This window comes from Uloborus diversus, chromosome 2, assembly GCF_026930045.1.
Source record: "Uloborus diversus isolate 005 chromosome 2, Udiv.v.3.1, whole genome shotgun sequence".
Taxonomy (NCBI): Eukaryota; Metazoa; Arthropoda; class Arachnida; order Araneae; family Uloboridae; genus Uloborus; species Uloborus diversus.
This window is the reverse complement of record NC_072732.1, coordinates 57463628-57483500: the sequence shown is the minus strand read 5'-3', so window position 1 is coordinate 57483500 and position 19873 is coordinate 57463628. Positions and strand designations below refer to the sequence as shown.

The 19873-nt window shown below is 32.6% G+C and overlaps 1 protein-coding gene across 1 annotated transcript in view; it reads right to left on the bottom strand.

Moving 5' to 3' along the window:
- Positions 1-13684: 13684 nt before the first annotated feature.
- LOC129217059 (charged multivesicular body protein 5-like) overlaps positions 13685-19873 on the bottom strand; it is a 33370-nt gene continuing 27181 nt past the window's right edge. The window contains exon 8 of the mRNA XM_054851304.1: positions 13685-14163. Within this exon, the coding sequence (XP_054707279.1) occupies positions 14116-14163 (48 nt within the window). The 3' untranslated portion in view covers positions 13685-14115. The remainder of the gene's footprint in view (positions 14164-19873) is intronic.

The window sequence follows — 19873 nt, the reverse complement described above, 5'->3', positions numbered from 1 at the left end:
AGATGCAGATCTACGAATTTTTCCAAAGACTGGCCTGATAAAAATTGTTCAAAAGGAGTGGTTGCGGCATCAAATGATACAGACGTCCGTCGTAGTGCAATAACATGCAATGCAAAAACAGATCGTAACCTTTTTTAAAAGTAACTAATATTGTACTTTTCGTTTATTGTGTTGTTGAAGAAACATGTATGCGATAAACATGAGTTTAAAATGAGCATTTTAGATTAGTTATTAATTTTTGTACACGTTTTAGTAACCAGAATATTCAACAACAAATGTCAGAGATATCTCCACGTAAAATAGTGTAAACAGCTAGAGCGGCTTTAATGACATAATTAATACATTAATTGACTTCCTAAACTCCAAAAACTGCAGTTCAAAACTAAAAGTAAATTTGTAGGTACGCCCGTTGAGAAAAACGTAATGAGCAAGTGAACCAAAATGGCCGCTTTCTTTGATGGCCTGTAAAATTATTTCGCGCAGGATTCAACATGTCTACCCAAGATATTCTCATATTAGAACACCTACAGATCAAGATTCTAAAGAGAAATTCTCTGGACCTAAAAATTTTTACGGGACTACATTGTGGGGCCAGGACTATAAGATACTGCTTATTTAAAAACCAATTTTTTGTTTTCCGCTGTTTATTGCATGATATTACTTCTTCTGTTCAACAACCTGTAAAAATTTTATTGCTTTTCAAGAAACTGCACTTTTTTTTCTTTTTGAGAAGGAGTAATTCAGCAAGAAAAAAAAAATAGTTCACTAAGAAGTGTGTGGCATATTTTAGTCTAGTCAATGAACGGTTTGAAAAAACAAAAAAAACATGTAATTTTGATAATTGGCACATACGTACAAGAAGATGACTTAATGAACATACTAAAAGTCCCCGGTGGTAAGGGGAGCTCACAGCGCCACCTAGAATTTATATATATATATATATATATATATATTAGGGTGGTCCTTATTTTTGAAGTTGCAGATATTTTACGTGACGCCCCCTCAATTTGTTCCATTGTACAAATGAATGATCCTTGAAAAATTTTAAGTCAATCCATGAATATTAACACGTGCCCCTAGGGCCCCCTTCTTTGAGTTTCGAAGAAACAATTGCGGATTTTCTCATTTTTGTGTAAAAATATTCTAACGTTTTATATTTAAAGTAATTTTGAACCTCAATAGGTGCTGCTACTTCAAGACCGACCATTATCTCACTTTCATTCTGTAAAATTTAACATGTTACAGAGAATAAAATGTACACCAATGGCCTTGGGTCAAGCGTACCGCTCTTCTGCGCTTGTTCCAACCAAGCGGCAGGGGAACGTTTCTTCCCATCAAGATGGACACAAGGGATTCTATAGGCTATTAATGAATGGCCTAGGCCATTAATGAACGATCTTTGACAACAACAAATTGCCTCCTCCAGGTCTATGGGGTGTTGATTTACAAAATTCCCTGTGTATGTAATAGTTTGTGGCAAATCGAGTCGCAAGGTTTCAATGCTATAAATATAAGTATTTGCAATTATATTTTAATTCTCTGTTCTTTAGTTATAAACATACCTAAATGCTTATGCAATTTTTAATTTTTAAAATATAAATTTCGAAAAATCCTCGATTACTCCTAACATAAAAATATACTGTATTTTCCATAGCTAAAATATAAATTAAAAAAATATATTCAAATCGGAACAATGTAGAAATCTATACTTTAAATTAATTTTTTTCTATTTCAGTACATAGTCCTTTATTATCATCAAATACTTGCGATTCGCAAGATTTAGAAACCGAAATGGGTATCTATCCTAACCTGTTGAACTTTTGTTTTTTACAGCTGGTCTACCACAGTGCAAAACAGCTTGACAACTATTGATATCTGCTCGTCTTTCATCACTGTTAGACAAATGCCATATTAGGGATAAAGATGTTGTTCATTTATTTACAGTCTATGTAGATGCAGTAAATTTAAATCCAAATGACCTAGTGATCAATCGTACATTCCTTAAGAGAGCAAAAGAAAATCTTCGAGAGGTAAAATTAAATTTCATGAATTTAAATTTAGATTTTGTAGTTATTCACTGGGATAGAAAGCTACACCCAGATGTAACTGGAAAAAGAATGCCAACAGGATTACCGTGATAGCTTCAGGTCCTAATATTGAACAGCTACTCGGAATTCCTTAGATATTTCTTCAATTGTACACTGTAAAAAAAATTCGGAAACGTTTCTGAGTATATCGTGCAGCTGCGGTTCATGAAATGTTCAAAAACGTTTCTGAGTATTTCGAAATTCTCTTTCTGTAATGTCCGGAAACGTGTCTGAGTATTTCGGAATCCTCTTTCTATAATTTCCAGAAATGTTTCTGAGTATTTTGGAATCCTCTTTCTGTAATTTTCAGAAACGTTTCTGAGTATTTCGGAATCCTCTTTCCGTAATTTCCAGAAATGTTTCTGAGTATTCCGTGCAGCTGTGGTTCATGAAAGTTTCGAAAACGTTTCCGAGTATTTCGGAATTCTCCAAACAATTTTCAAAAACGTTTCTGAGAATTTCGGAATCCTTTTTCCGTGATTTTTTCTAAAAAATAATTCTTTACTATAGTATTGCATGCCATATCAGTTTCAGTTTTTTCATATCTAAGAGCAATGAAACAAGCAATTTTAGAATCATTCGTGGATTTTTTTTTTCTGAATTTCTAATGACAAATAGCATGGTTAACAGCATAACATATGCACAGTTATAAATTTTTGAAAAATTATGAAATAATATAGTAGTTTCATTCATAATCACAAAATCGTCGGGGGAGCGAAGGGGAGTACTTTCTCAAAAGTGGGATTGTTTGTTAAACAATATTAAACTTCAGTTTTCTCTCAATATTTTCAAGACAAAATTATCAACATATTGTATTTTTAATGCAGAACTTAAAAACATATCTTGTATCAAACTTGATAGCTTTTATTTTCGGATAAAATTTGACAGAACTTAACTACACTTTGCGTTCCGAAATTCGTTCATGTCAAGTCAATTTCTTTGACGAACAAAGTGTACCGAAAAGTACCAACAGAGAAATTGATGAATTTAAATATGACACCAAAGTCCCCCTGCTGGAACCATTCGGGTTTATTCTTCTGTTCTTGCCCTTTTCCAGTTTATCACAAATATAGATACTTAATCAAAATAGGTTACTGATTTAGAGTGTGCGCAAAATGCATTATATATTTTATTTATTAAAACATTGAACTCTATTACATGATTATTCCATTTCATATATACGAGAGTCCCCCCCCCCACACCATAAGAGTGATGGTGCACCCATAAAATGATATAAAGCGCCTCCCACCTTGAAAAAAAGCAACCCCTTGAAAATGTCAATGGCACAATCTGCGTGGTGAACGCCCCTCGTCTTCTCACCATATGTGCATTGCATATTAATAACATAGTATTTAAAAACTGATCACTTTTAAAACGATGACATGAAATAATATTACTTTTTATTTCAGCATGTAAATGCAACTGTTCCATTTTTGCCACTGACTCATTCCTCCTGACTGTCCTACATTAAACTAGTATATCCCCGAAGGAAATGTTATTTTCGGAACTAATGTCAAGGAATTTTTTTATCGTTAACCACATTTAACAAAATGAATAAGCAGATGAATTAATTTCATAACTATGTTTTTACTAATAGATAACATGGTCATTTTCTAATGGTATAAATATTTTTAAATGAATGAATTAATTATAATAAAAAAAGATAAATTATACCGGCACATTTTTTGTGAAGCATATTACAATACAAGAAAATATTTGCATTACCATATTTCTAATGAATTAAACAATTGATTTTTTTTTCCTTTTTGAATCAAAATGTATGTACATCTAAGTATTTCGAAATAACTTTTCTTTGATTGCTTCTCAAATATAAATCTTACTTCTTTTGCGTAATTAATCAGTTTCAGTTAGTTACAACAAATAGTACACCGCGCACATAGGTATGTAGGATAACTTTAAATTAATTCGATAAACCCAAAAACAGTTACAATTGGAGCCTCATCAAATGCAAATCAACAAAAATATAAATGTATATAACAACATGTTTTAAAATATTCATTAATACTTACAAGTGAACATGAGCGGAAGAAAATCTAAGTACCTCCATTACAACTGAATAAGTAATCCAAAGGGTTTCGTTTCATTAAGTATAAACACGGGTGTTGAAACTATTCACGCTTAAACACACAATATATATCTAATTATGGTCGCATTGGAAATTGTAAAGAAGCAAATGGTTATTAACTAACTTAATAGCTGCGTACATCGTCTAAAAAATCAAGGGCAGTCCAAAATGCAAAGGCGTAAAATTAGTTTCGACACATTTTACTACTCTCTAGGCATGAAATAACAAGCAATCCAATGCTAAACAGTTGCTGACTGCAGCAACCATAGATAAGAAAAAAAGAAGTTCTCGTTATTTCCGACTCATTGGCGCCTGTGTTGGAAGGATGAAATAGGTTTCGAAGCGTTGCGTCATCACTTCCGCTTCTAGATATCTTGAAATAACAAAAAGCTTTCTGAATATTGAGGAGTTCGCTATTGGATGAAGGATTCCTACTATTTCGGAAACGTTTCTGATATATCCAGAAACGTTTCCGAAATTTGTTACAGTGTATATGATATCCTCTTTATTGCTAACTGTTCTAACTGTAATGTTTGATACAACGACTTGTAGCACCAACCGTATAAATTGTGCATGCTATTTGTTAGAGCAAAAACTGAACGGTGATATATTACATTTGAATTGCTATCATCATGCACTTGAAATTGTACTGCAGAGTGTGTCCTTAAAGAAGTTCTTGCCTTTCTTAGTTCTAGATCAGATATTCAATTATTTAAGCGCTTCAAAATTTTGTAGAAAGATCTCCATCATTCAGAACTTATAACATTTCAATCAAGTACAGATACCACTCGTTGTTGTTGTCGTTTGCCAGCTAAGTTGGCAATTTGGGGTGCGTTGCTTCATTTTTCCAACTGTACCGTAATTTGGTGGGAAGTCCGACTTCTGCAGTACACACATGCCATAAGGACCCGTTTATATAGTAGGCAACCATTCACAGCACAACACATTCACACAAAGGAAGGACAAGGACAGGAGAGAGAAAGTACGTCCATGCCCGAGCCGGGATTCGAACCCGGACCTTCCTGTCGCAGTCAGACATCTCTGACCACTAGACAAGGCAGGCGGCACACATACCACTTAAATTCTAAAAGACGAAGTTGATGACATATTATTGTTCGTAAAAAGCGGAATTGAGAAAGATTACAGAGAATTCTCATAACTTGTAGTAATATTTCCTGATGAATTTCCTCCAACAGGGATATGTTTTCGGCAACCTGGAGCTTATCCCTGAGCCACATGGGTGGCAAAAGGAATTTTTGTTTGAAAATTTTTATATTTAGGAAACAATTTAAACTGACCTTACCTGAAAAAAAAGCACTTCAATGCTGTTGTACAAAGCTTTTTTACAATTAAATGCTGTATGAAGATATGTTTTTTCGCAGCAATCCAATCAAGGCTCTTTTGAATAATATAATCTGTCTGAAAAACTAGCAGCGTACAAAATGACGACAAACATGCAGCAGAAGCAGTGATTGGAAAATTCATAAATTACTTATGGTATTTAGGGGATAAACTAGTAGCTTTGTCCGTATTGGATGAAGGAATTAACTTTGAAGATAGGAAAAGACTAGTCCAAAAAATGCTTGTGATAAGGAAGACGTGTCTGATGACTGTTTAACAAATTTCAGATAACAGTAGATGATTTGGAATACTTCCTTAGTAAAGATCTTCCTCTTTATAGAATCAATTACGAGTCAATAAAACTGTTTGATAAGTTACAAATACTAAAAGATTTTTTTCCTATTTGATCCTGATTCACGGCAAAATGAAGGAAGCTATTTAAAGGGAAGAGAGATCGTTAAATACTGAAAATTGTGAATAATACAACTAAAAGAGGAGCACAATTATCGAAGAATTTCACAACTAATTTACCAAATATGTGTCACAAAGCAATTTATTTTACAGACCGTCCAAGACTATCGGACAAAAATACACACTATCGAGATACATTGAGAAAAGCGTACGATTAAGGAAAGTTTCTAAAGCATTATTTCATTCTTATTCAACGTAAAATCTTTAAATGATATAAAGTAATTAAAAAGATTAATTTTAGTGCTACCTCACTGTAAAAAATATTTTGTAAACCTAGGAGAAACGATGTACTGGGTCTGAAGTAAAAACTCGAAGATTTGTGAGAAAATTATCAAAAGTGTTAAAGTTCAACAGCCTAGGGGCACGTGTTATTATTGACCGATCGAGTTCAAATTTTGCACACGTTACTTTTTATTATAGTGTCACAAAACTAGGGGGCGTCACTTGTTGAATTCCTAAAAAAAAAATTTCCCATATAAATAAGAACCACCTTAATATATATATATATATATATATATATATATATATATATATATATATATATATATATATATATATATATATATATATATATATGTATATATATATATATATATATATATATATATATATATATATGTATATATATATATATATATATATATATATATATATATATATATATATATATATATATATATATATATATATATATATATGTATATATATATATATATATATATAGAGAGAGAGAGAGAGAGAGATGTGTTTTTTTCAGTTTTCGTCTAATATCCCAAAACTCTTGTTTACTTCCGAACAAAATTGATGTTTGATGAATTAAAGAACGTAAAATTATCTTTAAAATGACTTTTTATTTTTTATTGTAACTATAATAGTTTCCGAGACATTAAATTTCAAAGTTTGTTAATTTTTGAAAAACTGACAATTTTTTCACTCTTTTCTGTTTTTGGAGCGTCCTTAGTGATTGATTTGATGTGATTCCTTTCTCTCTTCAGTCTGAAATAGTGAAAATCATTATGGGGATTTGATTTATTGAAACTGGAAAGCAGGTGAGGGCACTTTAAGTCCCCGGTGGTAGGGAAAGAGCTCGCACGACCATTTTGAAATCAAAGTGCGCGTTTTCGTTTTTGTCTTATATCTCAAAAACTATTTACTTGCAAACAAAACTGTTATTTGATCAATTAAAGAAAATAAAATTATCTTTAAAAAATTTTTTTTTTACTTTTATTGTATCTATAATAGCTAACGAGAAATTAAATTTCAAAATTAGTGAATTTTCGGAAAACTGATCATTTTTTCGCTCTTTTCCATTTTTGGATCCCTTCGAAGATTTATTTCATATGATTCTTTTCTCTTTTCGGTCTGAAGTAGTGCAGGTTATTAGGAGGATTTTACTTCTTGAAATTAGAGGGCAGATGGGTGAGGAAGAAGGTGAGTAATGCAAAAAGACAAAAATATATGCAGATGATCTTTTCTTTCTCTCCCTCCCCCACCATAGTCCAGCAAACGAAGACCCGAAATGAGGATGAAAATTAAACGTTTAGTTATAAAAATTGGTACACATGCACAAGAAGATCTCCTAACGAACATACTAAAGGTCCCCGGTGGTAGATGGGTTTTGACGGGGGCTCGTGCCACTATCTTGGAATTCCATTTTTTCGGTTTATCTTGCATTCCGTTTTTTTAACTTTCGTCTTATATCTCACTTTTTTTTTCTTGAAAGCAAAATCATCACATCAGTTGTTAAATTAAAGAGCCCAAAATTACCTTAAAAAATGTGTTTTTGCTTTTGTTACAACTGTAATAGGCAGAATCGTAGGAGCTTTGTAAAAAGTAGGGGGAACTGGGGCTTATAGTAGGAAATGTACGGGATCCAAGGGGTAGAAGCAGTGGCGCAACCAGAAAATAATTTGGAAGGGGGGGGGGGGTTGCAGACTTAATTTTTTTTTTTCGTATGAAATTAGCATCGATGCTTCCATCTCTCTATCTCTCGTTCCCAGCATTTTTTCCAATGATATTTAATATCATTGCCCATGGGGGGTTCGGTGATAAAACTTCCGGTTTTGAAAAGGGGACTCTCAGTACTCGAAGATGAGCACGTAAAAATTGAGGGATCCAGGGGTTTTCCCCCGGAATTTTTTGAAATTCTAGTTCTGAAATCGTAGTTTTACGCAATGTTTGGTGATGCTGAGGGGAAAAAATGTTTGTCCCTGAAAATGTTTCGAAATTGATGTTTTGAAAATACGATTATATATCTACCATACTAGTAGTACCCGCACGGCGATGCCCGTGCTAAGAATTTAAAAGAAGTCCGTTGAATAAAAAAAAAATCCATGCCCCCCCCCCCCCTTCTGTTGTGAAATTATCATTTTTCTTCAACTAAAACGCGAACACCTTTTCAAAAATCCTATTAAAGTCTCTTTGGAATTTAAAAATATGCGCCAAAACACATAAAATGATTAACAGTAGCTTTAAAACTCAAAATAATCCTTCAACTGTATAGTTCATCACTTAACGCGTCAAGCAAACACGCTACCGTAACCCTGCCCTTTAGCGAGTGAAGAGGGTTTTTCTGCTAGTTAAAATGTTTCTCCAAATAAACAATACTTTACTAAAAACGTCACAAAGAACAATATTGAATAATACGGCAAATCAAATTGTTTACTTAGATAAGTAACTATATTCAACTATAAGAGCAAAAACAAACGTTGAAGAAATAAGGAAAACAGAACCCAATAGAAAAATCGTACAAAATCAAATTATTTACTTGAATATCGAAAAAAAGTCTCAAATTTCAAAAATCAGTTCGCTGACCACAACAATCCAGCAATAGCGTAGCGTCTGAGCCGCACGGCATGGTTCCTCGCAGCTAGTGACAATGTCGGCCAGCGCCCTCTCAATGAGTTAACTTACCCCGCCATCTATTAGGAATTCAAACTAAACAATTAATTAAACATTTAATTTGCAATTACAAATATTTCGGACAATCTGATTTAAAAAAAAATAAAAAAGTAGCTTATAGCCTTACTCAATAAATGAACTATTCGACACAGAAATAATTTTTCAGTTCGAACCAGTAGTTCCTGATATTAGCGCATTCAAACAAAAACTCTTCAGCTTTATATAATTAGTATAGATAGATTTGTTGACTTAAGTGAAAATGATGTAACTCAGGGATTGTCCTCGATTGATTTTTCGAATCGATTTACATCTCCCTCCCAATATTTCAAATTTGAAGTTCCAAAAAACGCAATTGTAGACAATCTCCAATTAGGGGGGAAAAGGGCATAGTGTTTGTTCTCCTCTGGGAAAACTTTCAAAACTGAAGTCTTAAGGAGCGTTTTTTTTTTTTTCTTTTCTTCTTCAATATCAGAGAGAAGGGTTTCAAGAGCAGCGCGCCAGTAATTTTTCGAAATTGTCTAAAAAAAACGACTGTAGATTTTATTTGTTAGTAGAATTAGGGGCCTAGCAAGTTTTTGAAATTGAAGCCCCAAAAACGGAACATTATATGATATCATATGTTGTTGGAGGGCCAGGTATTAAGGGACTTTCTTCCGGAAATTTTCAGGAAATCGGAGTCCTGAAAACAATATTTGAGGTACTCTAAATAGTTTTGGCGGTAAGGGAGGGCTTTAGCTGCGTAGCATTTATAAGACATTGTGATTTTCAGAGAACTAGAAAAAGGGAATAAATGAAAGAGGAGGGCGGAAAAACAGTACGTTTGAAATGTGGTAAAATGAAATGTTCGTTATGTATTAAATTGTTCAGATACTTTTTAGCAAAAATACTTAATAGAAACTATAAAATATTATTAGAGCTTTTTTCTGAAATAATAAATGAAAAGTAACAGTTTTAACATGAAAATATATCTGTAAGCGACAAAAAAATCTTAATTTTGAGAAAGCGAAAAACAAGAATAAATTTAACTTCTTAAATTATTATCTGTTCAAAAATTTTCCTTTCACTAAACTCGCACCGTTTAAACTGTGTTTTACATTGTAACTGTTTTTACAATTATGGAGGTTTTTTTGAATAGTCTAATGAAGATTTCCCTGATTTTTATTAGTGTGAATTTTTGTTCTTGTAGTACCTTTAGTATTCTTTGATTATATCTTGATATCTCTTGATATTTATCTTTGCAGTTTTATAACTTCAAAAAATATCTATCCCTGACGGTTTACAAAGGTCAAAATAAATGGCACAAAGTTTTTTTTTTAATTTTCACCTGGGATGGTTTTAGAAATTGCGTTTCTTTATCACAGCAATGACATGCGCCGCGAAAAGTAATTTCTAGGTATGCCGCTTATTTAGGTTGTTTCTCTTGACAATATTTCCCACCAAAAACAATAAATTTAAGTCTTAAAGAAATTAAAAAATTTGTTTGAATGATATATATGGGGAGGAAAAGGGTGAAAGCGAACTCAAATGCATTGACCACTCCATCTGTCATCTACTTTTGTTGCTTGTTGTTTTTTATGTGGAAATTCCTAGAAAAAGCAGATCACATTTTTGAAATCAGGTTTGAGGCAAACTGTACGGCAAAAAGCTGTAGAGCGATAATTTTTCCGGGGGAGCTGAGCCTGTCTGAAATATTCCAGGGGGAGCCCAAGCTCCCCCCGGTTGATACGCCTATGGTAATAGGGGCAGAGACAATGTGTTTCCAAATTCGTGAGATTTTGAAAACTATCTACTTTTTTGACTTTTTTCATTTTCGGGACTCTGCGAAAGAGTCCCGAATATGAAAAAAAGGGAAATATTAATCACTTGTTTTCAAATTAATGGACTCTGTTATGTCATTTACATCAACTTAGATCCATAAAGACCTCTACGCATGTAAGAAATAAACGTGTACCCTTCTGCGGTAATGATAAATGATAAAATTAATGATAAAAAATTCAAACATGCAAAAAGGGCATCTTCCTCAGATTGTTAAGGCGGTGTTATTTGGTGATAAACCGTTAAGGTCAGTTTGTTTTAATCTCTGCGGTTTATGCAAGCAATCCTGCAGTTTACACTTACTTTTCTGCAGCCACATCTTGCGATACATCCTTTCTTTAGGAACGAAATATACGGAGAGAGCAGAATGACTACAAGTTGTTATGGGTTTCCACGATGTGCCGGCATTTTTCATTATAAAGATCAGCTGGTAGTGGTCTTCCTAACCACATAGACGTGTCTGTATACTCTATAAGGTATGAAATTTTGGAACAACGTCACCTGGAGGCAAGGACGCAAAATGTGGTTTTTCCATCCTTGCTACTCTCTGGAAAGATATAAACCTGTGTTTATCCAGAGAATTAGCATTAAAAACATCCCCATTAGTCAGGGGGCTACGGGGGAAGAAACTGTATTTTGTGATAAATTTTGAAACTTGGCATGTTTGTAGACATTGTATATACAAATATTTTAGGAAGGCGAGGCATTCCAAAATCCCCCCCCCCCCCAAAGCCCCCCTGGTGGCCATTTTTGATCCAAAACCAAAAATGGTGATTTTTACTTCCTTTTACAAAAAAAGAAGTATTGTATTCGCGAAAAAATTTTCACTCAAAAATCGGCCTTAATTTCCGTTTTGCTCACCCCCCCCCCCCCCCGACTGATTTATTTTTCAACCCGATCACACGTTGATATATGCCTAGGAACGTACAGACACCCGAAATATCCATTTTGACGATCCCCGAGTTAATTATAACGAGTTTTCTCGTGACGTCTGTATGTACGTATGTATGTGTGTATGTATGTCGCATAACTCAAGAACGGAATGTCCTAGAAAGTTGAAATTTGGTAATTAGACTCCTAGTGGGGTCTAGTTGTGCACCTCAGTTTTTGGTTGCATTCGGATGCTCCAAAGGGGGTCTATTGCCTTTTTGGGGGGGGGAATCATTGTTAATTTCGATGTAAACTCAAGTAGTGTTATAATTTGGGACAATTGGCGATATATCGCCAGTCTTTTAGTCGCCAAGTTTTTTCGCCAATTTGGCGACAAATTTGGCGATTTAAATTCTTTCTTTTTTTTTAACCTGGTTTCAATTTGGCCACTGTTGGTGATATTTAGAGAGTAAACTATTGAATCACATTAAAACTGCCAATAATGAGAAAATCACATTAAATTGGAATAAAAGGAAGTCATGTGATGCACACATCAACTCGTTTTTTTAAATATTATTATAATTTTTTAAATTATTGCTTGTATCACTCCATAGATGTTGATAATATTTTTTACCGTTTAAAGCTCCATTAAACGTCTAATTTCCGAAATAATTTCACAAAAATTTTATTCTGGTTATTTAAAAAAAAAATCGATGTTTTTAATTTGTAAATTCCCTGACATGAATTATTCCCCCCTCATTACATAATTACTGGTTTCTAAATTTAATTAGGGTTATATCAAAGTAGGGTTCCAGTTATCCGAACTCTAATTACCCGAACTGTTCAATTATCCGGCCATGATGCACCTCGTTTTCTATGACTGAGCAGGCATAATCGAAACTATTTCCAAAGGGTATAAGAGAATAAGGATTTGAAGGAAAATGGGTAATGATACAAAGATATTTAAAGTTTGAATTAAAAATGTCTTATTTCTATCATTTTAGAGAAGCATTTTTTATCGCTGAAAGTTTCTCTTTTTCTGAAATTACTTTGGGAAATAACTTTATGCAACTCGTGGCTAAACCTTTCTTATCCTTCGGCAGAACCCAAGGGTTCTGTGGAACACACTTTGGAAAACACTGTGTTATAGTGTTGTAATATTATGATACTTCGCACTCGTTATAAGCAAGATCAACTGTATTCTGAGTGATCCAGAAGCTGCCGTATTACATTTTAATGAGATTTCAAAGCAATCTCAGTCTGAATTTTTTACCACATATACACCGTATTCAGGGCCGGATTTAGGGGAGGGCAGGCGGGCCTCCACAACAAAGGGGTCCCCACAGTAAAATTTTTACAAAATATCCTAACTTTCACGGGTCGAAAATATCGGATATATACATATATATCAAAATATTTGGATATATATCAAAGTATCGGATATTTTCGAAAATATGATGATCTTTTCGAACCCTGATTAGGGGCCTTCACTCCATCATTGCCCTGGGGCCTCCACACTTCCAAATCCGGCCCTGACCGTATTAGGAAGTATTTTTTCCTTCTCATTTTTGAAAATCATGCTTTAGAAAAGATTAAATAATGTTTTTTGTGATCTTAAAATGTTTATATCACATAATCTTGCCAGTTGACATATCATATGAAATCCTATTCTGAGTTTTAAAATAACAACTAGGAAAACTATATTCTTAGAGGAGCTGGGAAGAAATAAATTTTTTTAAGTACCAGAATTTCCGTTTTTGCTACTTTTGGAATTTTTTAGACAAACCTAAGGATTAAAAAAGTAATATAATTTTTTCCTCAGTTAATACATGAGCAGAATCAACCCTTTAAATTTTATTAAAGTTACTTGACATGACACTAAAAGGTCTTTCTTTTGTTGATTTGATGTTGAATGACCACATGGTTTTGAACTACATTATCATATTCAGAGAGTGTCTTGAAAATGAAACCAACTTTTGCTGTTAATAGAAAAGTGCTCATTTGAAAGATATTGACAATAATTGACAATATGGGTCATGTATGCTCCAATATGATGCATCATGCCGATTATGTATTTATTTACTGTTAAATTGTTGAAGAAAAAACAGAAAAAAAAGCCGAAATAATTTTTATTTTGCAATAAAACTCAAAATGTCAATTTCAAGAAAAGACAGCTTCCAAATGTTTCTCATATACATAAGAATCAACAATATCACAGTACTTAATAAAACATAAAATAAATCAGTTTATTAATGTGCCTATGAATAGAATTTGTGAATCATTTATTTTAACAATGTACAAGGAAATAGAATGTAAATTTTCTCTTCTGCTTCACATTGCAGTTACTGTACACTTGATTTGAGGATTCATTGGTTTCCCTAACACATCGAAATTTCCAAACTATCTCTTTAGCCAAGGTGATGGTTAAAAATACATTCTTTGATACATGTACTACCACATTTTCAATAGCAAAGTATTTCAAATAGAAGTTTAATGTAAGCAACAGATAACTAAGCCATTTGTACAAGAATGAAATGAATCACATTAGCTTGCTGGAATTTTTGGCAGACCAAATTCATCAACCAAAACACCCTGCAAATACAATCAAAAAATTAGCAAAGTAAAGTTAAACCAATACAGTGAAGCACGATTTGTACATTTTTGAAGGGACTGTATGAAAAAAGAGTACAAATGAAAAAAATAAATAGGTATAGATTAATGTGTATTAGACTCTGCAGGGACCAATTTAAAAAAACATATAACTGATAAAAATATATAAAAGAGAAACGTATAAACAGTGCTTCACTGTATTTACATTTTTAAAATTTAATGATGCAACTGTTATTAGTAAATATGAAAAAAAAACTAGCAATTTCCGAGGTATTTCTGACTATTTTTGACACTATGACCAACGACAACGGGATGGTAAAAATCCCAAGTCAGAGTAAGAAGTCAGGACAATCCAAGTAGACAACTGCAACACAAATTCTTGCAATCGCAAAATCACAAGAACTGTTTCACAAGAACTGCTGGATGAAGGTGATATTCAAGCAAATGCATTACATTTAATGACTTTAGATATCAAGCTTGATGAAATGGAAAAAGCTAGATTTAAGTCACAAAATTAGTGATAAAAACACAGCAGTGGTGAAGAAAACAAATTGCCCAAGACTGAAGATTTTGAAATAAACTCATATGAATCAACAGTTTAAGAAACTTAAATGAATTTGCAGTGTACAAAGGCAAAACAGAATTTCTAGGTTTTGTAAGCAAAGCAAGAATAACTAAAACTGCACTGCATACTGTACATTATTAGTTATTAGTGCAAAAAACTGAAGGAAATTTTCAAACAATACACTTTACAACATCATTCATTCATACATGCATACATACATGCATATTTTCACTGTAGATAAATTTTTAAAAAATTATGTATTTCCTGAAACATAAACACGTTTAAATTTATTTATTTTATTTACTTCTGATTTTTTTTTCGTGATATTTTAAGCATGCATTAAGTCTAACTTTATGCTTTTTGCTTCTTTGTCTGACTTTTACTGGTAAAGTAGGCCAAAAAGAAAAACAGATGATTGGAGACTGGCTCTGGAAAGTCTCATGTGACCAGGGAAAGGAATTTATTGCTAACAGATTGAAGCCTAAGCGGTGTACTTGAGAAGAGCTGTAAACATCTTCATTTCTACATACAAAGCGATCTTTCGATATCACTCCCACCCTAAAACTGGAGACGAAGGCGAGGGAGGGGGCAGAAAGGGGAACGGTGAAAGGTCAAAATGTCTCCCACCTGCTTTAAGATGCATAAATAGAGGTGGTTTTCAATTCTTAGGCATTCAATAATTAGTTTAAATTAGTTCTTTAAATATTCACTTTTAAACCAGTAACTCTGATTGAGATAGAAAACATGCGGTGTCATACAGATAATGCTTGCATGGAAAATAGCAATGATTGGTAAGTTCTTTGCTGAGAGATAGGTGGTTGGATGACTGGGTTAGAAGTCTTTCTCAAAAGAGTTTTTAAATTAACATACTGACAAGGTGGAGTTCAAGATTTTGTAATGATTTTTTCCAAGGCAGGAAAATATGACTTGATATTCTTAAAAAGGAGTAAAATATAAGAAAACAGTAAAGATCATAGAGTGTTCAATTCCATTAAAAAAAACTATCTAATAATGAAATAGAAGATGACAGGGAAGAAAGACATGTGTGTTAGTTTGATTTTTAGTACTTAGAATGTTAGATGTTTTGAACTTTAAGAAAACTCGCAACTCCAGCTCTCGAGTACGCTACCTTGCGGTGATTTATAAAACTGCCGGGAAAACTAAAACATTGCCACGTTGCGCTCCACGTATGTCTGCTGACGTAAACACAGGCAGTTTGTTCTGAGTATTTATTAACGCAATCGATGTGTTTTAGTTTGCTTTCAGCTACGGAAATTAATTCGTCCCTCAGTAGTATTCTCGAGCTTCTCAAAATAATGTTAGTTTTCATTATTTCCTTCTAAAATATGAGTTGATTGAGAAATGGTGAAAGCGAAAATTCTGGATTAACAAACTTGGATAACGTTATACAAGGTAAAAAATTTTATTGTTTTGTATGAATTTGTAAGAATATGGGTTTTTTTTAATCTTAAATTAATTAAACTAACCATATTTTACAGCAGCATTTAGTTGGAATGGACAGTATGCAAAATATTTTCTTGAATATATTATCGTAGAACAAAATGAAAAATGTTTAACCGAGAAAGAATTTACTTTATTCCTTTTATTCTCAGCTGAAAGGTTTCGCCAAATTTGTTTAGGGTTATAGTTTTAGTATTGTGCGAGCAAAGTAGCCTTGGCGAGATTTCGCGTTTTTAGTTAAACTATTTTTATTTTTTATCATGAGTGGAATAAAATGCTAGTAAGATTACAGAATTCGATAAGTAAAAAGAAATAATGGTCTATCAACTGAAAAAGAAAACTACCACCATATATCCATGGGAATTTTGTTGATGATTTGCATAACATGACATAATTAAATCGTAACTCAGAAATTAGAAAAATCGAAACAGAAAAATTTTAAATTAACCGATTCGGGAATTCGAGAGAAATAACTCAGCTACAAATGCAAAACAATAAGCGCTAGCCAAGCAAGGCAAAAAAGTATCTTCTTCTTTTGATAATAATTTGTAATGTCATATTGAATTTTCTAGCATTAATTGTTATTCTTGTCAGGCCACAATTATTATTTAATTTTATCAAGAATTGATAAAAATCGAATTCAAAATCATGGAAATAGCTGCTTAGAACTATGAACTACGTAGTTTGCATTAATCTTTGACATTTAGTAATGCTTCTTGAATTCTCATTTCTTTCTACGTGGGCCAGAATATCCACAAGACTTTGAAAATTAATTTAAAAAGAATAAAGCGAAAAAATCATACATACGAACAAAAATCACAACACTTTTAGCATCTTCTTCGTTACCACGTGCATTTGTTTTAGTTTTCTCGTCCGCCATTAGACAGTGACTGCAGTGCCCCCTATAGTTTCGTTGGAGTTGCGAATAACAAAATACTGAAATTCAATACCTTAAAAGTTCCAATTTCATTTTCCCCATTTTCCATGACGCTAAATTTTTAATTTAAAATACAAATAGTGAAAATACTCGTGTTTAAATTTTTGAGGTGTATTTCAGCTTTTCAATGTGTGAAATACACTTGCAGAGATGTTGGAAATATCTCTGGATAGAGATATAATCTTAATATTAACAACCGATTAGTACTATTTGAAATCTGAAAGATTGAGAAGCATTTTGATGTCAGTTTGTGATGAAATCATGATGAAAAAAATGTCTGTTAAACACGAAAATAAAAACATTTTGTCCCAATTAGAAATAATGTTTAAGTGACAAAAATTATCACTAAAAAAAAGTTAGACAAAGTAAATTACATATCCTAGTTTGCTTGAGACTTTCTGACAACGAAAATAACTATTCAAAATATAATAAAATATTGCATTCAAACTTCAAATCTTTAAAATTTTGAAAATCTCAGGCCTCTCCAAAAATATCAATTGTCTTTTTCACTTAAAAAGAGAAAGTTTTAAAAAGGAAGAAGTAAAAAAAAGAGGAAACAAGTTTTTAAAAAATTGAAAGATTTTAGATTCTGATCAAAAATTAAGGAGCTATTTGCTCAAGACTCAAAAGCCTCCAATTGAAATCTTAAATATTGGCAAGAATGTTGAACGGATTTTTAGTTACTGAAAAAGTAAAAATATTTTTTCAGTATCATAATACAAATAATGCAAACAAATTTGCTTTTATGTCCTCCTTTTCAGTGTGGGAAACGGGAGAGGTAAATCGCACTCCTGTTCACTAAAGAAAACATAAAATTTTTAAATACATTGTAAACAAGGTGTTTTATAGAAGTTTAAAAAAATGCATATTTTAACTAATAGGGTCTGGTGGGGGAAAGTGGTCAATGGGGTAAAGTGGTCATACGTCAAATAAATGGCTATAGCTTGGAAATAAATGTCCGAATAAATTTGAAAATTTTATTTTAGAGTAAGGCAGTTAGAAACTACATTTTGAATATAAAATTTTACAACTGGCAAAATTTTATTCGGTAAAAAAAAATATTTCACGTGAACATGAAAAATTTTTAAATTTAAACACCTATTTTAACATTCTTGGGAAATTTTGTTTGTTAGAATTAGGAACAGATTGACTATACAAGAAGCTTCCTAGATGTCTCAAGAACTCTTACTCATTAGCAGTTAGCTGAATCTATTTTAGATAATTTTTTAGAACAATTTAAACTAGATGGGGTAAAGTGGTCATAATATTAGGCTTAACGAATATTGCTCCTCTAATGTCACTTAATCTTTAGGTATAAGGCAGATACAAATTAAATATTAATTTTACTTAATATGTATTGTTTTTACAGTAAACGGGGTTAAATATACGAGCATATGCGTATATATACGCATATCTGCTCGTGTAGACATGTCCATAGACGTATTCACATAAATGCACCAATAAATACGTATATGGGTATCTGCAAGTATTTTTTATCTATACAGCTATACATTCTACTATATACGTATATGCTCGCTTATACTTGTCTATATAAGAACACTTATATATACGCGTACGTACTCGAGTAGACACTTCTCGAGTACGTACTCGAGTATACAAGCATATGATATAAAAGTATACAGAGTGAGTTTACATTCCTGAGCAAATTATTAAAAGGTATTAGAGGAGAGAATAAGAAGTAAGAATCAACAAGGAACATATGGTCACAAACACAATGCTGACGCACTACATGCCCGCAAAGTGAGAAATTGATGGATGCAAAAAAAGTCACAAATTTATATCTATCTATCTATCTATATATATATATATATATATATATATATATATATATATATATATATATATATATATATATATATATATATATATATATAACGAGACTTTTGAAACACTTTCATCAGCCGCTGCGCCTTTGTTGCGATACGTGTATTAGAGCTGCTACAGACCGTAACTTTCAACAACTGCTCTAAATATTTCTTAAAAACTAAAATGTTAGGTAAAATCATCTTTGTGCAACAAATTTCTGCCTTGCTTTGCATCCATCAGTTTCTGTCTTTGTGTGCATATAGCGCGTCAGTGATTATAACTTTCTTATGATTCTTTGCTTCTTATCCTCCCCTCTCACACCCCTTTGATTTTTGCCCAAGAGCTTAGATTCACTCTGTAGGCCGACATGTATATAAGCGTATATTATCGTGTATACATACATGTACTGGTGTATACATGTAAATGTACGTATTTACGTCTATGCAGGTACATAATCGTGTTTACACGCATACATGCCTATATACTCGTGCTTCCATATTATATATACGCGAGTAGACGTGTACAAAGACGCTTTGGAAGTATCCACGAATTAACTCGTGTATACTCGTATATGTATGTATGTACACTTATATGCGTATATATGTCTCTCGAGATACAAGTGTATATGTGCATATGATGTTCGTTTATACGCGTATATACTCGTATATACACGTGACACATACATATACGATACACGTATATACATGTGACACATTTATGTACTCATGTAGACACGTATACACTCCTGTAGGTAATCACGTATACATGCTTATATACTCGTATATACACATATATACTTGAGTAGGCACGTGCATGCATGTATCTGATGTATACATGTATCTACTCATATAGGAACGTGTTTACTCGTGTATATCACGTGTATACACGCATGTACTCGTGAA